This window comes from Drosophila serrata, unplaced genomic scaffold (genome assembly GCF_035046125.1).
Source record: "Drosophila serrata isolate PLE 108 unplaced genomic scaffold, ASM3504612v1 contig_165, whole genome shotgun sequence".
NCBI classification, from domain to species: Eukaryota; Metazoa; Arthropoda; class Insecta; order Diptera; family Drosophilidae; genus Drosophila; species Drosophila serrata.
In genome coordinates, this window is record NW_028257063.1 from 235,955 (window position 1) to 256,537 (window position 20,583).

At 46.0% G+C, this 20,583-nt stretch overlaps 2 protein-coding genes across 45 annotated transcripts in view; one reads left to right on the top strand and one right to left on the bottom strand.

The window, feature by feature from the left end:
* Zasp52 (Z band alternatively spliced PDZ-motif protein 52) overlaps positions 1 to 8,313 on the top strand; it is a 61,089-nt gene extending 52,776 nt beyond the window's left edge. For 11 of the 44 annotated variants that reach the window (XR_015270349.1, XM_086826782.1, XM_020945418.2 and 8 more), the window contains 4 exons: positions 5,718 to 5,847; positions 7,103 to 7,286; positions 7,347 to 7,586; positions 7,656 to 8,313. Coding sequence is in view for 42 of the 44 variants with exons in the window: in XM_086826782.1 (XP_086682908.1) it covers positions 5,718 to 5,847; positions 7,103 to 7,286; positions 7,347 to 7,586; positions 7,656 to 7,733 (632 nt within the window). In the remaining 2 variants the exon portion in view is untranslated. Of the gene's footprint in view, positions 1 to 1,385; positions 5,848 to 6,142; positions 7,008 to 7,102; positions 7,287 to 7,346; positions 7,587 to 7,655 lie in introns of those variants that run through there. The other 33 variants (XM_086826760.1, XM_086826758.1, XM_020945407.2 and 30 more) reach the window with 6 other exon arrangements.
* Positions 8,314 to 8,757: 444 nt separating this feature from the next.
* Positions 8,758 to 20,583, bottom strand: part of LOC110178249 (uncharacterized) — a 43,342-nt gene continuing 31,516 nt past the window's right edge. Inside the window, exons 4-7 of the mRNA XM_020945301.2 lie at positions 19,188 to 19,372; positions 14,499 to 14,727; positions 13,849 to 13,941; positions 8,758 to 10,064 (exon numbers count right to left, since the gene is read on the bottom strand). Of these exons, the coding sequence (XP_020800960.2) occupies positions 9,539 to 10,064; positions 13,849 to 13,941; positions 14,499 to 14,727; positions 19,188 to 19,372 (1,033 nt within the window). The 3' untranslated portion in view covers positions 8,758 to 9,538. The remainder of the gene's footprint in view (positions 10,065 to 13,848; positions 13,942 to 14,498; positions 14,728 to 19,187; positions 19,373 to 20,583) is intronic.

The window sequence follows — 20,583 nt, forward strand, 5'->3', positions numbered from 1 at the left end:
TTTCCTATATATAAATGCTTCGTGCCTAACCGCATTTCGCTTAAAGAGCTCTGAAAAAGTCTATATTCCTCTAAGTGCTACTAATCGAACTCTGTGTCCCCGGCTATTCTAAGAATTTCTTTTGCACAACTTTGCATGCCTTTATAGATGGGGGGAAAGTACAGAATATACAGAATTTATACACAATAAACAGCTAGAAAAATAATAAACATAAAGCAGAACTTTTGTTGGCCCCTCTGGGTGGCCTCTTATTATGGCCGAAAGAGAAAACTTTCTGTGGCTGCTGCCGACAACATTTTTGATATGACAAAATATTTGCGGCAATAATTTCGTAGCGTTTTTCGTTTTCGTTTTTCGTTTGTTTCTGCCGCACAGAAACATGGGTCCCTTTGGTCGGTGTGTTTCAGCCATTTTCAATTTCTGCAAAATTACAGTCAATACCGAATTATGCATAATAAAATCCAATGACTACCTGTCGACGCCATTTTGCCTCGCACAGCCAAAGAGGTCCTGCGTCCTGCCAGTTCCCTGTTTCTCTCTCTCCTTTTCAAGGCAGACGTGTTCCCATAAAAAATGGAAGTAAATATGCGTGCCTAGCGGAGGAGGAGCTGTCCTCCCCTGTACGGTACGCGTCGTGTGTTTATTGTTGCTCGCCATGAAAATGGCTCTGAAAATAAGAAATAAAAAATTTATTTGCCTCGACAGAAGGGGCATAAAACGTTTCCTCCTTCCCTCAACCCGACTATTGTTGTATCGCATTTAATATTTTCCCTCTTTTATATACGAGGCCAGCGATATACAGCTGTTTGTTTTTGTCTGTCAACAAATTGTGTGAGGGGTTTCTGTTTGGGTGGCAAAACTTTAGCCGATTCCAGTCATTGCCTTGCTTCGATTGAGTTGCTTAACCAGCTTCTGCCGTCTGACCACTTGGAACTACTCCAAGTGAACCTCTCGGACCATTACTTACACAAGAGGTTAGGTCAAGCTTCGAGCTATTATTAGTTTTTAAGTTGCCTAAAACCCAACACCATCACCATCTACCTAAGAATGGAGTTGCTCTCGTTTTTTGCCGCCTCTCTTGCCTAGTAGTTTTTAGAACAAAGTTGCTATAGTTTCTTTAGTTTGTAAAAAGCCTTCGTATCTGCTGCTTCTGTGTATCGCCGTTGCCAAGCCACTGAACCACTGAACCACTCTACCAACTGATCCTCTGCTGCTTTCTCAGTGCCAAGGACTAACAAGCGCTTGTCTTTTGTTTCTTTCTGCTCTTATATTTGCCCCAATTGCAAAAAACTAACCCAAAACAACACGTACACACACACTCCACACCACACACACCTGACCCTGCTGGTTGACCCCCTGAACTCTTGCGTAATTAAAAAATGTAGTCGAAGAGGAACTGCAGCCTCAGTACGAAGAGGAGGACTGCTATGAGGTGGACATTGAGGTGGCCATGGCCGCCAGCCGCCAATCTCATCGCGGCTCTAGCTTCGTGTGGCCACCACCGCAGGATGATAACCATCTGGCGCCCACTGCTGCACCACTGTATATCCCTCCACCGGAGACGCAGCATGTGGTGGTTACAAATCCGGTGCAACAAGTACCACCGCTGCCACCTGGAGGGGCAAACGGTAGACAACTCGATCCGCAGCCTCAAGTGGCAGCAGCAGCAGGAGCATCTGCTCCAGGAGGAGCTCCCCAATGGCAGAGTTACTCCGCCCCACAACTAACCAATGCCAATGCCCGTCAGCTGGCGGAGCAGGAATCCAGCTCGGAGAGTTATACCTCCACATCGACCACAACGACCACGACCTCAGAGGAATACCAGCGAATGTATGCCGCCCAGATGCAGGCCTATCAGGAGCAATCCGGTTCGGAGTTTGATTACCAAGTGGATTATGGCAGCACCCAGGATTCGATACAGGAGTATGCCTCCGGCAGGCGAAGTGCCCAGGAGTGTGTGGATTCCCTGGCAGTGCCGCTGAGCACCTACAAGCTGATCGATATGGTAAGGGAGGTGACACCCAGTCCCGTGACCACTCCAGTCCAGACTCCCACTCCTTCTGCCCCAACGAGCCGTCGCGTTGTGTTCAACGATGAGCCCGAGATCAAGGAGTTGCCACAAATGCCTGGAGAGCTGGAGACCATACCAGAGGCCATTGAATCCGTCGAAGATCGCGAGGGTCTGGTGATCGAGCATCGTGCCCAGATTCTGGAGAGCGAACGCATGTTCCAGCCTACGCCGGAGATCAAGTTTGAGATTGCCCCCGTGCGGCAGATACCGCCGACCAGGATCCCTAACCCGAGTCCCAAAGAGTGGATTAATCCCATGATTCGTGTGCTGACCACAGCGCCAGAGGTTCCCTTCCACCTGGTCGAGTGTCCCTTTCCCAGGCCCTGTGGCGATGACTTTGAGGCGGAAGCGGAGGCCGCTGAATCCGCTCGAGCCCAAGAGGTGCCGGCACCTGTTCCTGCTCAGCAACAAGCCCCTCCTCCGCCGGAACCCGCTCCGGTTGAGCCACCGCCGGCTCCCCTGAGAGAGTCCCCTCCCCGCGGATCCCGTCTCACCCAAGCCATGATCACTGCCCCGGAGTTTGAGCTCAAGTTCGCTCCGCCCGCTGATCAGGGCATCCCACTTCCGGAGGAGACCGTGCCCTATATGCCACCACCCATGGACATGAAGCCCTATCTCCGGGAGGACTACCGACCCAAGTCGCCCTTCGTTAGTGCCCTGACCACAGCTCCCGACCGCCCGTTCGAGGGTCACTTCGACAAGGACGTTCCCATCCACCTGATAGACCTGCCCACTCCCAAGGAGCACCTGACCATGGCCGATGCCCTTGTCACCGCCCCCGAGCGCGGTTACACTCCCCTGAACCCCGAGAATGCCATGCATCGCGTGGACGAGGAGCAGAAGCAACAGGAACTGAAGAAGCGTGAATTTCAGGTGCTGGATCACGAGGAGGAGCTGGGCATCCGACCGGAGCCACCTCAGACCGTGGAGTACTATGTCACGCAAAAGGATCAGCCCCGGAAGTCATCTGCCTTTGCGGCCATGCAAGCATTCCAGCCATCCCGCGAGCCACTCTCCTCCAACTCCAACTCCAACTCGAACACGGTGTCCAATGCGGCCAGTGTGACGGCCACTCCCCGGGCCTCGATCATATCCGCCCTGGCGGAGGCGGACACGGATCTGGAGTACCAGAAGTACTGCAAGGCGCAGCAGCGCAACCAGAAGCGTTTGGAGTACTTCCACATGAAGGAGGAGGAGCTGTCCGGACTGCAGGGTCAGCAGCTCACCCAGCTGCAGCGGGAGCTCTCAAACCAGCAGCAGAGCCTGCTCAGCCAGCAGCAACTGCAACAGTCCAAGCTGCTCCAACTGCAGCAGTGCGTCCAGAGCCAGGAGTTGCAACAGCAGATGCAGCACATCAGCCAGAAGTCACAACAGCAGGAGCAGCATCTCTTGACCCAGCAGCAACAACAGTCCCAAGTTAATCAGAGAACCCAACAGCAGCAACAGCAGCAACAACACTCCCAAGTCACCCAAAGAACCCAACAAGAACAACAACACTCTCAGCTCGCCCAGACCCAAGCCCTTCAGGCCAACGCCCAGTCTCAGAGTTCCGCTACCGCTTCCTCCTACAGCTCCAAAGCAAATGCTTGCTCTAACTACTCTTCCACAGTCCCACCTGCCACCTCGACCGCTTTTGCTCCTGCTCCAGCTCCAGTTCAAGCTCCAGCTCCTGCACCAGCTCCTGCTCCCGCACCCGCACCCGCACCCGTTCGCACACCAGCTATCGCTGTATATAGTAGCCAGCAGAGCAGCAAGTTCGATGCCCATGAGCTGATCGAGGAGACCGTCGAAGAGCTCGAGCACTCGGAGGTCCTGTTCCCGCCGCCCTCCCCGCTGAGCCACCTGACCAAACATGGCAAAGCCGTACAGTCCGGCCTCCACAAGGCGGACAGCATCCCAAAATATCAGCGCAACTGGACGGTGCTGCCCACCCAGAGTCCCATTCGCACCCCGGAACCGCATGAGCTGCGCGAGAACGTCCCATTGGCCTTTGTGGACGCCCCGAAGGCGCCCGTGACCAGCGACTCCTCCACTGTACATAGACCCATTGCCATAGCCCAGGTTGCAGCGCCGACAGCTGCGCCGGCCAAGGCGGTGACTACGGCTCCGGCTCCGGCTCCGGCTCCTGCACGTCCGCAGCTGTCGGTGCCCATTATTGTCGAGGATCGATCTGGTCCAGTAACGATGGCTTTCCAACCGCTAGACGAGTTCGTGCGCCCGGATCAGGCCCAGACGCCCACCAGGCCGTATACACCGTCGCTGACCAACAAGCCGGCGCCTATTGTGCCCTTCTACCAGACGGAGGAGAAGCTCTGCTTCGACGAATGTCCGGCCACCCATGCCAGGGACTATAACCAGCGTGCGGCCTCGCCCTTCCCGGATAGAGCTCGTTCTCCGGCTCCGGGACCGCCACCGAATCCGCTCTCTGCCATTCGTGCGCCAAGGATGAAGGAACCTGAGCCCACACCGTCGAATTTGCTGTCTGTGTCGGGAGCTCCACGTCTGCAAACGGGATCGATAACCACGGGACAGAGCTACCAGGGTCAGCTCTTGGCACACTCCGAGCAGAGCTCACAATCGGCTAGCCAGAGTTTTAGCCAGCAGCCGGAGCGGGTCACGGAGCAGAGGATTGGCAATATGAGTGTCCAGCAGCGAGAGCAATCCTCCCAGCTGCAGCAGCAATCGCAGTCGCAGTCACAGAGCCAGACGCGCAGCCAGGTGGGCAACACGCAGATCGAGAGGCGTCGCAAGGTCACCGAGGAGTTCGAGCGCACACAGAGTGCCAAGACCATAGAGATTCGCACTGGCACTCAGTCTTTGTGCCAGGCCCAGGCTCAATCGCAGTCCCAGAGCCAGTCGGACACGGAGCGCCGCTCGTCCTACGGCAAGACGGGATTCGTGGCCAATCAGGCAAGGCGTCTCTCGGGCCTGGAGCAGGAGATCACTAGCCTGACCAGCCAGTCGCAGGCCATTAGTGCCCGGGCCTCTACGCTCGGTGAGGGTTGCTTCCCCAACCTAAGATCGCCCACCTTTGACTCCAAGTTCCCGCTGAAGCCAGCGCCCGTGGAGTCCACAGTGCCCGGTTATGGAGCGGCACCGGCAGCCACCAGCAAGCTAGTGGCGCCTCCACCTGGCTTCATCCTTCAGCAACAACAACAGCAACAGAGATCCGCCTTCTCCGGCTACCAGGCCACCACGTCATCGGTGCAGCAGAGCTCGTACGCAAGCAGCACGAAAGCCACCTCCTCATCGCTCTCATCCTCATCAGCATCTGCTTCAGCATCAGCATCCGTCGCCAGATCGTCGCAAAGTCTAACCCAAGCTTCTGCTATTACTACCACCACTAATAACCAGGCCACATCGGCCTTCAGGAGCGCCAATGGCAGCAGCACTCAGCCTAATCTGGCCTCTCGGCCATCCATCGCTTCCATCACAGGTCCAGGATCAGCTCCTGCTCCTGCGCCCGCTCCAGCTCCTGCCCCAGCTGCAGCTCCGGCCAGAGCCCAAGCTCCATACAAAGCACCGATTGCTCCGAAATCGGTGATAGCCAATGCCGTGAAAGCTGCTGCTCCGCCCGCTGCGCCCGTTGCTTTTCCGCCAAATCTAAGCGATCTGAACTTGAACTCTAATGTGGATGATTCTGCAGGTGCCGGTGGCAAGAGCGGCGGTGTCTTTGGAGCCACCTCGGCGCCCAAGCGCGGCAGGGGTATCCTGAACAAGGCGGCCGGACCCGGTGTGCGCATCCCACTGTGCAACAGCTGCAACGTGCAGATCAGGTGAACAGTGAATCCCAGTGTTATGTTGTGTTCAAAGTTTTATTTTTCTGATGTTTCCATGTTTTATTTGTTGCTGTGAATGATTTTTAATCCGCTGATATATAATCTTAATGAGATATTTAAGGATTTTAAGATATATCCTTTATTTTTAACAATTTACCAAAGCATTTAATGTTGTTAATTTTATATTAACTACTTTTGGGATCAGCTTTCTACTGATGAGCTTGATCCCACCCAGATCCTCACTAATTCGCATGATTTAAACCTAACCCAATGCCGCCTGTTTCGTTTGCAGTTCCTACAGGAGCTCCCGCCGCTGTCAAGGCCACTAATCCGCATGCTAATCCGCAAACCTATGCCACCTTGCCAAGACCCCAGCCTCAAGCAACTGACTTGGAGCACCCACAGGAGACGGATGCCACTTCCATGCTGGCCGAATCTGTGGGCAGGATTAATATGGGCGACAAAACCAATGCCTTCATGCATGAGGCAGGGAAAATCATCAACAATATGTTGGAGGCACGATTGGCCAACAATGGAGGACCTAGTGCCCCGCTCTCGCATGCGGGAAGTGCCCAGAGTCTGCGCAGTAACAGCAGCTCTAATCTCTCCAAGAGTCCCATGATTGTGCGCAAGCGTCTGGATCTTGATGACTTCAAGAATCTAGATCCCACCCAGCCAGTGACTCTGCAGCCTGTGGTCGCCCTGCATCCGCAAAAGGATCATGTCACCGAGTTGGGTACACAGAAGGCACAAGCCCAAGTTCCTCGAGTGGAACAGACCCTCCAAATGGAACTGCCTGCCCAGCAGCATCCCATGGGCAAAATACTCGATCTCTGTGACAGTGGCAAGGCCATAGATGCCCCCGAGCCAGTGGCTTTCAGGAATAATTTAAGACGCACTGGGGCTAGCCATCATGCGGCTGACCGTAGATCCTACATAGAACCCAAGCAGCCGGCTGCACCCACTGCCAGCAATCAAAGTGCCAACCAGAATGGCAACCAGAACAGTTCTCCTACGTATTGTGTTTCTGTAAAGGCCTTGGGTCCTCATAGCGAGGATCAGACCACCATGTCGGAGGAGAACGAAAGGGCCGTAAGTCAGTTGCTCAAGGAGGGTAAGAAGCCGGTGTGCTGTCAGTGCAATAAGGAGATTACCTCGTAAGTACAAGCCAGCTTGCCCTTCCTACTTTGTTGAGTTGTTGTGATAATTGTTGTTTATTTAATACTAATTTTGTATTATTTAATTTTTACAGAGGACCCTTCATCACGGCGCTGGGCAAGATCTGGTGTCCGGATCACTTCATCTGTGTGAACGGCAACTGCCGTCGTCCGCTGCAGGATATTGGATTCGTTGAGGAGAAGGGTGACCTGTATTGCGAGTACTGCTTTGAGAAGTACCTGGCGCCCACCTGCAGCAAGTGTGCCGGAAAGATCAAGGTGGGTCTTGGATTTACGGAGTTTTGAATTTGTATTTTAATAAATATTATGTCTTTATAGGGTGATTGCCTGAATGCCATTGGTAAGCACTTCCATCCGGAGTGCTTCACCTGCGGCCAGTGCGGCAAGATCTTTGGCAATACGCCCTTCTTCCTAGAAGATGGCAATGCTTACTGTGAGGCCGACTGGAACGAGCTGTTCACCACCAAGTGCTTCGCCTGCGGCTTCCCCGTGGAAGCTGGCGATAGATGGGTGGAGGCCCTCAATCACAACTATCATAGCCAATGCTTCAACTGCACGGTGAGTGATCTTAAATCTCTATTATAAACTTCAGAGTTTCTTCTAATGTTTTTCTATTGTTTCGTATAGTTCTGCAAACAGAACCTGGAGGGCCAGAGCTTCTACAACAAGGGCGGACGTCCCTTCTGCAAGAATCACGCACGCTAAGTCGTCAGCCAGCTGATTTTGTTCGACTTCAGGGATCACGCACACTTAACCATCAACTATCTACACAATTTAAGGATACGGAAGCTCGCTCGCACGTATCCTAAGAGCTTATAATTGCAATTGTCAGAGTGAATAATGCGTAATTATTATTATTTCTATTTGTTTTTTTGACTTGTGCCCACAAATATGTTATCCTAATTTTAAATAATCAACGAATCAGTCTCAATCAAAAAACAAAAAATTGTAAAACTGCAACAACGACACGAAATCGAATTAGCTAGCAAATTACATCATACATACACACACATATTATATTATTTATTTGAAGCATCATAACCGCCGAACTATATCGATCCCACGCCTAAATATTATATGTACTGTGGCCAGAGTTAATTTACCTGAGCCTTGAGCATGAGGAAAACTGTTGATCAACCGGGAAATGCCAACGGTTGCTTAAATACTACTATTATTATTTCTAAATTTTATGTTGTAAATTATCCATAATCTGATTGTAAACGAGTGTAAATTGTAAATGATCATCAGCAAAGTGAATAAATTTCGAAATCTTTAACGCGTTTAATCGAGGTCCTTTTCGTTTTCTTTGTAATATTCCTACTTAATTTTCATTCCACATGCGAAAATGGGGGAAATGTGTAATGTAGAAATGTCATAATCGTTGGCAACTTCCGGTTTGCTGGGCACACGAATTCCGCCGGCTGCCTGAAAGTATGCAACAGTTTCGCCCTCGCACGCACACACATACTTACATCGGTGGCAATTTCATGCTTAACCAATTTTTGTTGGTTTCATTTGAGACCCTGGTATTTTGTTGTATATTTTTTTGCTCTAAGGTGTGAGCCGAGTTTGTTTCGCATTTTTCCGTGCGGTGTTAATCGCTGGGAGGCCGCCCGCCCCCTCTGCTAGAAAAACAAAACTTCACAGGCCTCTGACGATGGCAGCAAAATTTCCACTAGATTAAGCAGGATCAGGACCGTCCGGGGGAGAAAGAAAAACAATTTTGGGGTTTTTGTGGCATTTTCAACGATTTGTTGGGTTGTTTTTTTTCTTTTTATTTCTCATGTTTAGTTTACGTCGCCTTGCACATTACAGGAAAGGACTTTTAAGTTAGTTCTCGCGTGTGTGTGTGTGTGAGTGTGTGTGTTTTTGTGTGTTTGAGTGAGTGAGTGTGCGAGCACAATTAGTTGTAACTTACATATCATTAGGGGTAGGTCTACCTATTTTGTTTTGTGCGAAACGCATTCAGAAATCGAAATCGACATCGAAGTTCAGTATTCAGTTGGATATTCGTGGTTTCCGAAATTGCGCGCCAAATTTGTCACCGTAGCGTTCCGTTGCGAAGAATGCGTATCCGGCGGATACGCATCTCTACATACACTATATACTTAGTTCTGCTCTCGTTCTGGGTTTATGCAGTTTAGTTGCTAGAAATGCATTCGTATTTGAAATTTTGTATTTACAATTCGATAGTTTTTCTCCTTATTTTCGTATCTTCATTTTTTTTTTACATTTTTTTTTTTGGGTACTTTAATACTTCAATGGGTTAGAGAGAGAGAGAGTGGCGTAGGTATAATTGCATGTATCTAGAATTCGTAATAACTACGCTGCGCATCTGCTTAATGCTTACAAAAATAAATTCAACACATTCAAGTACAACAAACATCTTACAGCTTAGGTTACAAGTATATGTAGGGGTTACATTACATTCATTAGGAGCCGCTGCCACGGCTTGAGTTCCGTACAAATAAATACCTTTGGGTTAACGAGTGTCTACGCGACGGATCGCGCTACAGATGCGCCAATATATCGATCTGATCGAGTCCGCTGGCCTGGCCAGCTCCATTTGGAGTCTGCGTTTGGCTGTGGCTGTGGCTGTGGCTTCCACCGGGGGACTGCGATATGGTCACAATGGTCACCAGATCCTTGCTCTTGCTCTTCGCCTGGCTGGGATTTGCTGCCTGGGATTCGCGTTCCCTATCCGTCACCCGATTGGATGACTCTATCTCCACAATGGCCGAGGTGAGCAATGTGTTCGACTGCAGCGCCGTGTAGTCCGGCAATTGCTCCACCACCGATGGCTCCGGCAAGTGCACATCCTCATTGGCCAGCAGTCGTCCGGATGGTGCTGTCTCTATATTCCGCTCACCGCACACCAGACTCGCAGGCGTGGCGTTCCGGGAACGGTAACTGGGTGGCAGGCTGTACTCGGATCCTCCCATGCTGCTGCTAATGGTGCCTCCAGCGGCGCTGCCTCCTCCTCCGCCTCCACCTCCGCCTCCTCCAATTCCCGAGCGCAGGGTGGTCAGTGGAGCCCTGGAAGTAAGTGAATCAAAGGCATGAATTATTTACACATGAGCCAAAGTCAATCCGGTTTTGTTTGCCCTTTTTTGGGGAGTGGGGGGAAGGGGGACATAAGGAGATGGCAAATATGTTAACCAAATGCACAAATTTGCATCCAAGGGACAGGAACTATAAATCTGAGTCTGGCTTGGTCTCTGCCTCTGGGTATTTGTCATGAGCTATGTCTATCTATGGTTAAACTGGCAGAAAAGTGGGTCTATATTCCAGTTATATGATAAAATTGAAGCCGGAATAATGCATATAGTTTTAATTTAAGCCAAACAATTATTTAATGAAATTGAAATAGCTCTTTTTTTCTATCTCTCTTTATAACTCCATACCCTTTATTACTTAATTTTAATTTAAAGAGCCACAAAACTTGTTATTAAGGATTTCTACTAACGTAGACACAAAGTTAACAGCGTAAATTAATTATAAATAATTCAGGAATATTGATTTTTTATCCTGACCCTGACTTTGTTCCCAACTTTTACTTCATTATTAATATACCCTTGTAGGGTATTACTATTTCAGTCAAAAGCTTTTTACGCTGTGAATGTGTCATTTCCGACCCTATAAACCATATATATTCTTGATCAGCATGAACAGCCGAATCTTTCTAGTGATGTCCGACAGAAATTTTTTTTTTTAATTTTTTTCAACATTTTTTATGAGTTAAAATTGCCAAAAATTTGATCAAAAATTTAAATTTTTAAAATTTTAAAACCCAATATGTACATTTGTTAACAGTATAAAAACTAGCACAGAAAAGCTATCCGATTTAAAATTAATGCATTTTTGGCTTAGTTATGATATTTGGAAAACTGTGGTTTAACCATATAAAAATATCGATTTTATATACTTAAAATATACATATTTTAGATATTCTTCTAGGTATATGAAGGCCAAAAAGCTTGTTATTGCCTAGAGTAATATATATTTATACCCTTGCAGGGTATTATAATTTCAGTCAGAAGTTTGCAACGCAGTGAAGGAGGCACCTCCGACTATATAAAGTATATATATTCTTGATCAGGATTAACAGCCGAGTCGATCTAGCCATGTCCGTCTGTCCGTCTGTCCGTCTGTCCGTCTGTCCGTCTGTCCGTCTGTCCGTCTGTCCTTCTGTCCGTCTGTCCGTCTGTCCGTTTCTACGCAAACTAGTCTCTCAGTTTTGAAGCTATCTGAACGAAACTTTGTAGTTAGCCTTCTATATACTCTCACTCGTATATATGTCGGAACGGGCTGGATCGGACGACTATATCATATAGCTGCCATAGGAATGATCGGAAAATTTTTACAAAAAATTTTTTAACTTTTTCAGTTTTCAATAGAATTGGATCAAATTTGAGATATAGCCATTTTCTTATACTCTACAATTTTGCATAAAATTTTATGAAAATCGGACTACTATATCATATAGCTCCCATAGGAACGATCGAGAAATTAATACAATTAAATTTATAACTTTTTTAGTTTTCAGCTGATTTTCATCAAATTTGAGGTATAGCCATTTTATATTAGTCTTAAATTTTGTGTAAAATTTCATGAAAATCGGACGACTATATCATATAGGTGCCATACAAACGATCGTTAGATGTAGAGGAAAAATGCAAATCTGCGAATGTAAAACTGCAAATATAATATGTATATAGGTGAATGAAATGAAAGCAGGTATAACTTCATTGTTTTTTAACACAAATAAATATAATTTATATTGTTGAGATTCCAATTCATAGATGTTATATCTGCAAGGGTATATAAACTTCGGCGTGCCGAAGTTAGCTTCCTTTCTTGTTATATTTGCAATCAAAATTTGAATCAAATAAAATTATATGCGGATATCCTTTGACTTAGTTATAATGGAACCCATGATCCTTTGGGCAACTGCAAGGGTATACACACTTCGGCTTCGGATTTCTCTGTTGTTTTTGCATATTTTTGTAATTAAATAAATTATCTAAATTCTAAAATCCCTAGGCTCCTTTTTTAAATTTTAATTTAATTATATAGTTTATTTTTGCAGTGCCCTCAAGTGTTTGCAGTCATCGGTATGAGATACATGTATGACGAACCTTTCCCTTTTCTCCCACATAAATATATACATATATCTGCGTGTGTGGATTTCCTATATTCTCATCTTTGTCAATTTAAATAACAAAAGGCCGCTGTGGCAATTGTTGCCATGAGCACGACCAAAGTAGAGGGGGGGTGGCAGGAAGAGGGATTTCAAAGGGGCTCAGAGAGACGACTTCCAAGAGGGGGGAGAGTTGAATACTAAACCCAAATCACAGACAATTCACACTTCAGTCCGCAGAGCACAAAAGTCAACACTCAAACGCTCATCTGCACATAATGGCAGACGCCACTGCCGCCCTCTGGGCTTTTCCGAGGAGGAAAACTGGGCGTGGTTGGGTGATTTCTTCACAGGACTCACAGGGAGTCCCCGAGCAAGTCACACACAAATTGTATGAAGCAATTTGGAGTATGTAAAATTGCATTTAATTGTTCCGACAAAGATGGCTCCAGCAAAAGGAAACCGGACAGGAAAGTAAGTCATCGTGCAGGAATCGGGCCTATCTATATGTTGGCCTCCATTGTCCTTGATGCGATGCGATGTGCTGTGCATAACAGGCAATTTTCGCAGCACTTTGGCTAGCTCTTTGTTTGTTTAATTGACTTGGCCAGCAGCTAGCTAGGGTGAGCTTGGTATCCCTGGACATTTTCCCCCCAAGCTCCTCATCTGCTCTCTCACTCTGTGTGTCATTTTCCCCATCTCTGTCCTGCAGCATCTCTGCTTGTTATGCGGCTTGGCAGGTCCTTCAGAGGTGCGCGCGTGTGTGTAAATATTTTGCAAAATTTCTACAGAATTCTTTGCCAGCTTTGGCCCCTCCTTAAAGTATGCTGTGATTTCTTGCCGCACACTTTGCATAAGTTTTGCTTTTTGACATACTTCCCCTGGCGATGGCGCTCCTTCCGTTTCCGCTCGGAAATCAGCTTTGCCTTGCCCACATTATAAATATTCCAGCGCGTAGTCTGTGTGTGTCTGTGTGTAAATTAATTTGTCATAAATACGTTGCGTTACGCTACGCTTTGAATGGTCTGAAATTATTATTTGAATACGTAATTTGTAGGCTATAAAAGTGAACTTTTCTCATTAGCCGAACATTATGCGTTCCGGGGCGATAATTATTCCACCACCATTCAGACTCCTAACATGTCCTTGTCATTTAAATTGCCTTTGTGTGACTCACGATATTTTATTTCCAAGGATAAGGGATCCGAGGGCAAAGGCAATCGGATTGCTCATATATATTCGGGGAGGATTGCCTTATCTCTTCAATTAGTTGCCGAATCAATTGCCGAGTATGTTTGCTGACAATCTGTGCGAGGCTTTCAAGTCATTCTGGGCCCAGAGACTTGGGGGAAAAATCGAAAATGCTCTCCCCAAAAACGGAAAACTTTTCGGTCTTCTACCCATCCCACACCCCCAAAAGCGATGTGTCAATGTTGACACCCTCGCAAAACCGCACAAAGCCAAACCAAAGACTCACCCCCGCCAGGATTCCAGTTCCAAGCTCTACCCAGATCTCACATCTCTCACATATCCCGCCCACCGATTTCCTTTTGGTCTGGAAAACATTTTGCGGTTTGGCAGGCGCCAAACTTTGCAAATAACTCACGGTTGTGGGGGGGGAAGGAAACGGGCCGGGAGTGGTTGGCGTACAAGGACTGTACCGGAAACGGAAGTACTTACCTCAGCAGGCTGCCCGCATGAGATCGATAAGTGGGCGGCGGCGAATTTCCACGCACCACGCCATTCTGGCGATCGCGGTCCAACAGCAAAAGTCTGTGGGATAGAGAGGGAAAAGCGGAAAAAGGATTCGGTTGAGTAGTTGTAGATGTGCCTGGTTCACGACAGGAAAAAGGCGGCCAGAAAAGCGAGCGAGGAAAATGTAAAGGAAATGGACAGGGGGCAATAGTTGCACTGAGAGCAAAGGAGGAGAAGGTCTTTAAAGAGAAATTGAAATTGTCCTTTAAGGTTTTTTTTTTAATATGTTTAATAGTTTTAAATTTTAAACTTTAAAAACCGATATGAATCATTTTTAATACTGATTTTGAATAGTTTGGATAAGAAATTAGAGTTAACTTAAGTTCTTTACAGGTTTCAGGTCCTCCTTTTCCCTTAGTGTATCTACAAAACGCTCTGGCCGCTGGATAATTATGCATAATGCAATTAATTGCGTCAGGACATGCGAGTGGCGGACGAAAGCCGCAGGACCGCCACCAACTGCTGTCCTTGCGTGTAATTTATGCACCAGCAGTTCGCCGGCACTCGCACGCCTACTAATGCAGGACACCCATACTCCAGGACCTCCCTAGCTCCCATACTCCTCTCGAACTTACCTCAACCGGTACTCCTGCATGCTGGCCTGGTACGAGGGCGGCGGCGGTCGATGCTGAAACTCCGGATAGAGCAGGCCATGGGGTGCTCCGCCACCGCGACTACAGGGCCTCCGGCCGCACCTCCCCAGATCCACGCTGGTGCCCAATCCAATGCCCAGGCAGCTTTGGCCGCCCGGCGCCGTCATCCGCCAGGCGGCACCGCTCACCGTCACCAGCACAACGCCGACTCCTGGAAAAGTCGAAAGAGAGTTGGGTTAATTTCAGAGCGAGCTAGAGTTCGGGTAACGCCCCCCTCCAAGTGCCCCGACAATTTCCATTTAGCGGCCGATTTAATTAGCCCCCACTCACAAAGGGGGGCGTGGCCGCAATTACGGACTCGCTTAAACCACCAAATCCAACGCGAACTGCGGCTCCAGGCTTAAGTGGTAATACCACCACACAGCGTCGACTTTAAAGCAACAATCAATATTTATGGGCTTTCATTTTATGAAAGTGGTACATAATAGGGACCAAACCTTAAAGTTTAAAGTTGAGGCTTTAAACTAGATATATGCAATCTTTTTTTGTTTAAATCAAAGAATTAAAAAGGGATTACTTGGCAACAAGTATAATTCAAGATATATCCCCTTACGAAATATTATTTAAATTCAATTGGTTTGCGCCTACTTCACGAGAGGACAACGATATATCGATCCAGAATATATTTAAACGATACTCTATACAAATTTACGATCATCGATATACCGATACTACAATTGTGTTTTCGCAGCTTCCGACAGTCAGCGAGAGAGAATTCTATTAAGTTACGCTCACCCGACAGCCAACAAGAGAGAATTCTGTTAAGACACTGCTAAGTTACGCAGATCTGTCAATGAATTTTACGTCCTACATGAGATTCTACTTCCTACCTGCGAATTTGACCCCAAAAGTGAGAATTAGACACAAAAAATGAGAATTTTACCTATGTATGTATCTGTAAACGTGTAAAAGGTTATGTTGACAGGTAAGGGGTAAAATGTTAAATAGCAGCATGTTAATAACATAAAAAGGAAACAGCTGCTAACAGCCGCTGTTATTAGAAAAAAATCGCAAGCAACTCGGGATGGCCACGGAAAATTTGCGGAAAGAAAATTCAATTTGCCGGTGAAAAACTAATCCAATTGTTAATTTAAAGTGTGTGAAACAACAAGAACGACCCAATTGTCCATTTGGATATGAAAAACGCTGTGTATCAACGAAATCTTAGTTGATTAATTAGGATGAATGGAGTTGGCCGGTCGCAGCTACATAAATGCAGCACCCAATTCGTATATAAATGGTGTGCAACAACAAATAAACAATATTAGCAGGTGCGCGAGCTATCAGTGTAGCACATGTGATTAATTAGTGCTTAAACATATATAGTTATTATCCTTAAAAACGTGAAAAACGATCGCCATAAAACGGGTGCTGCGAGGGACTCCAATTGGCATGTGTCGGTCGCGGGACGCGCGGGGGAGAACGAAGAACGAAAAAGTGCGGGAAAACGGGAAAAAAAGCGGGCAATCGACATCGTGAGCGATGAGCGCCGTGAATCGGAACTGGTTCTTCGTGCGAATATCGGAAGATTGGAAGCCGGAAAATATCTACGCGCGGGATGTGTTTAGTTTTTTGTTTATTTTTTTTCTGTGCAAGATAAACGGAAAATTTCCGAAAGTGCCAGTGATTACACATTTTTTTTTGTGATTTTTTTGTTGTGCATTTTCTTGTGATTATTTTTTTCAATTTTTTTTATGTGAATATTTGTGTTAAGGAAAGCAAAGGAAAGCGCTTTTGCATTTTCAACTTCCAGCAACAAATAAGAGGGTGAGTAACGATATATTTTATATATCTCTTTATTTTATTGCATTTTAGTATTATTGAGTGAGGAGTATTTTCTTGACTTTTCTTTTCCCCTCCCCCTTTATGATCGTAGCGATTTGCCGTTAGGGTTTGTGTCTCTGATAATTGCCCTTGAATATGAAATGAAAACCAACTAAATGAAAACGATCTCGGACGGAAAGTTGATCCTAGATGGCGATCCACATTTTTTTTATACACATCTCCCCAATTTTATTTACATTGTGATTATATTTATATTTACATCATTTATGTATATTACTTATATTGCTCTATCCCTTAGCAACATGTTGCACAACATGTTCTTAGCCATACATAATGACTAGCAACAATTCGACACTTAAGTTTAAGTTTTTTGGCTTAATTACTAGTTTTATTATCTTTGAATTGTCAAAAAAAAAAAATAAAAATATCGATTTCAAGAGTGTGAACATTTTAAGCTTATGATCGCCTCCCGATTTGATTCTACAATTCATTTGCAAGTTTCAAGATTATATCAATTTCCGTTTCTTGTTATATTAAAATTTTTGGATAAATCAAAGCTTTAAAAACTCATAACTTTGCCAAAAACACAGTAATTTCAATTCGGAAAGCTTTCCTATGTTAGTTTTTGTTAGATTTATAAATCTGCATGCTCACTTTAATATTTTTAAAAATTTAATTTATTGTCTTAAATTTTGGACAATTTTAAATCATAAAATTAAAAAAAAAAACTTAAATTTTTATTTCTTCCAAAGATGGCTAGAAAGATTCGTCTGTTGATGCTGATCAAGAATATATATGACTTATAGGGTCGGAAATGATTCCTTCACTCCCTGGCAAGCTTGTAACTAAAATTATAATACCCTAAAAAAGGGTGTAAAAATAGAGGAAAGGCAACTACTTTTTGCCAATTTAATCCAGCCTTTGCAAAGGGTTTTCTTCGTTTTTTTTTTAGATTTGCTGGATTTTGCCTTAATTTTACTTTAAAATCTTCACTATCCAGAGCTCTCACTCTCCTATTCCTAGGCCTTAATCCCACTCAAACTCCAGCTTGGCTTTAATCAAGCCGCTCCAACTTTCACTTTTACTCCTGGCACTCACTGGAGCATGTCATCATGGCAAATTTGTAGGCTTGGAATACGATTTTATTAGCGAAAATTGTCATGAACATTGTGACATCTTGCCGCAAAAGCCAAAGACCTCGCCCATTGTCATCATCGTGATGATGATGATGATGATGATGATGATGATGATGGGACTCTCCCGGCTCTTGGCTACTTCAACTACGACTCCATTATGGCCCGAGCATAGTTGGAGATTTGCTGACTGGCTGCCTTGATTGCCATTAAATTATGTAAAATGCTGCCGCACACACACATTACATACTGTGTGTGTACTGGAAACTGGAAACTGAAAACTTTTGGGTAATTGCCGCCGAAAATGGCGCAATGTCACGCTTCGCAAGCGCTAAACTAAAAGCGCCGGCAATTGATTAGACGTCGCATACGAGAAACCTCGTGAAGTGAAGTCTACACTCTGCACTTGGCCCCGCTTTCTGCGGTTACGTAATGAATGATTCATGAGTGGCCCCAAAAAGTTGCCAGAATCGAATCGAATCGAGTTCGGGGGTTCGGGGTTTTAATACCCAAAAAAGGCTATCCCCCTCTCAAGTGCATTTAATTCAAGGGAACTCCTACTATGGGACAGCTTCCCTGCCATCATCATCACCTGTTGAGCTGGCCAAATAGAGCGTTTGCTTTGGCCAAAGAAAATCGCAAACGGAACTAAATGCTCTGTTAATATTGACAGTTTGCTTGTCTGGCTGCAAATTTGTTTGTTCTTCGAACTGGGTCAGCAGATGTATAGTAACAGACTCTTGTGCTCGCACAAAGCCAGTCCAGGTACACAGACACTGGGGCACCACCTCCTCATCCTCCTCCTACTCTTTACATTTTGTTTCTTTTTTTTCAAAAGAAAAACCCAACAGCGAATGGCATTTATAATTGTAACAATTGTGAACAAACACACGGAGCAGCGGCCTTTTCACCAGCATTGAGGAGGGAATTTCCACCGCCGCCGCCTCCCATGACTTGTGTAAACATCAGCGAATGGCGAACATCAAAAGGCGCTCGTCGCCTACTTTAATGCCATTTTCCCCTAGCTCGATATTTGCCAGATTGCGTAATCATGACCAGTTTGCTTTTGCACTCGACAAATACCAAAATGACCCAGCCATTTGCCATTAAATGTAGAAAATCAGCTTAAAACATTAAATCAGCCTTGAAAGGGAATACGTTTTATAGTATAGAAGGCGGGACAAGACCCTCTATGTATCATCATTACAAATTGGAGTTACCATTAAAAGGAATACATTTTATGGGGACTGTATTTAAGTTGTGAAATAAATGTGTATGTTTAGATAAGTAACAGTTTTTAAGCTTAAATAGAATTGAGTTTGAACTAGCAGAGCTTTGAAATGTTAAATAAATTTAAAAAGAAGGAGAACAACACTTTTAAAGAGTGTTTTCCAATCTCTATTGGTTTCTGTAGAACTTCGATAACAATCTTTTAAATATAGCTTAAAAAATTGTCACTATTTGCGGCAAAGTTCTTTATTTAAAAACTGCATAATATATATATATTTGGCTTTTAAGACCCCACATAAACCTAAATTCATGACTGATAAATTCATGGCTGATGTAAAAATTGAAACACCATTGTAGCCATAAATTTAGTTATATTTTTATGCAGCTATACGGGAAAACTTTCCCAGCCCCTATAAATATATTTTAGAACAAATTTATAGATAGTCATAAAAGTCGCACTCACCAATCATTAGCAGAGCGGCCGTAAGGTGGGAGTTGGGCGGCCCGGCCAGGCCCGTGGCGCCCAAGGCCGCTCCGCCGAGGGCGCAGGCCACGCCCCCCAGGGCCACGACAGCAATAAGGGCACGGAGCGGCGGTCCAGCGAACCATTGCCCGCAGCATCCTTTGCCGGACCTCTCCGAGGGGGATCTGGAAAAGAATAGAATGGCAGAAAAGATTTTCAGCAAGGATGTTTTGGCAGCTGGAAAATGACAAGGAAGGAAAACGGGACGGGGACGGGGACGGGGGAAAAATTCTTACAGCGCGCAGGTGGCAGGACGGCGAAAGGACAACAGATGTTTTCGTCCGCAGCAAATTGGCAAAAGGCAGCAGCACAGGACCAAGGCAGCGCGTCTCGTGCCAGGAGGATACTCTACCTCCTCCGTCGTCCTTCGGGTCGGGTTTTCCCCTACACAAAAGCGCAGCGAGTGCGCAATTGTTGTAATTTGATGATTTATGAGGCAAAAGACCAAAAATTTGCGCACTGCCCGCCGACACGAAACAAGCTGAAGCTAAAAGGGATCGGGCATCCTTGGCAGACAACGTAAAATATTTTGTGCCGAGAAGAAGGGACAATTTATGCGCCGCAGACGCAGAGGCAGACTCTGGCACAGGCGACAAAGGCAAAAAAGGATGTGTGTGTGCGTAAATTCATTAGGATACGGAGGCCAGGAATGGAGACGAAGCAACCCTTGCCAAACAATTAGAGGAGGAAATATTTATGGGAAACGAGGTAGAGACGGAGACCGAGATGGAGATGGAGTTGGTGGAAAAGCGTCTGGCGCTTTGTTGCTTGTGTCATCGAAGCAGCTCCACACACACACACACACACACAAAAAGATGATAAATTGTTGGAAAATTACGTGCACAAACATACATCCGTAAACATGGGGCAACCGGAAATTTATGTTTAATAATTTGATGCTGTTCTCGCTGGCCAAGGATTTCGTTTCACGTTTCACAGTTTTATGCGAGCGCCTTGAAAAAAAAAACACAGAGGGAAAGAGGAGTGTTTCCCTGGGAAAGCCACCAACCTGGGGGTTATTTTTTTCGGGTCCCTGGCCTCGGGGTCTTTGACACCCTTTATGCGGCGGCATGAATGTTTCATCAGCTGTCGTGTCATGATAAATTTGATCTTTTCATCGCCGTCTCATCATCATCCTCTCTCGGAAATGAGCTCGCAGAAATGCCAAGTCGGAACAATAACTCGACTCTGCTGCTCTTTCAGAACTTCCTAATGATATGCGTTCCCAGTTCTTTGGTTCTTTATATAACTTTAACTCGTAGATCCCTCTCCCATAGTGCGGCACTTTTGAATCAGGGCCCCATGCGGTGACAAAAGTTCAACTACATCAATGAAT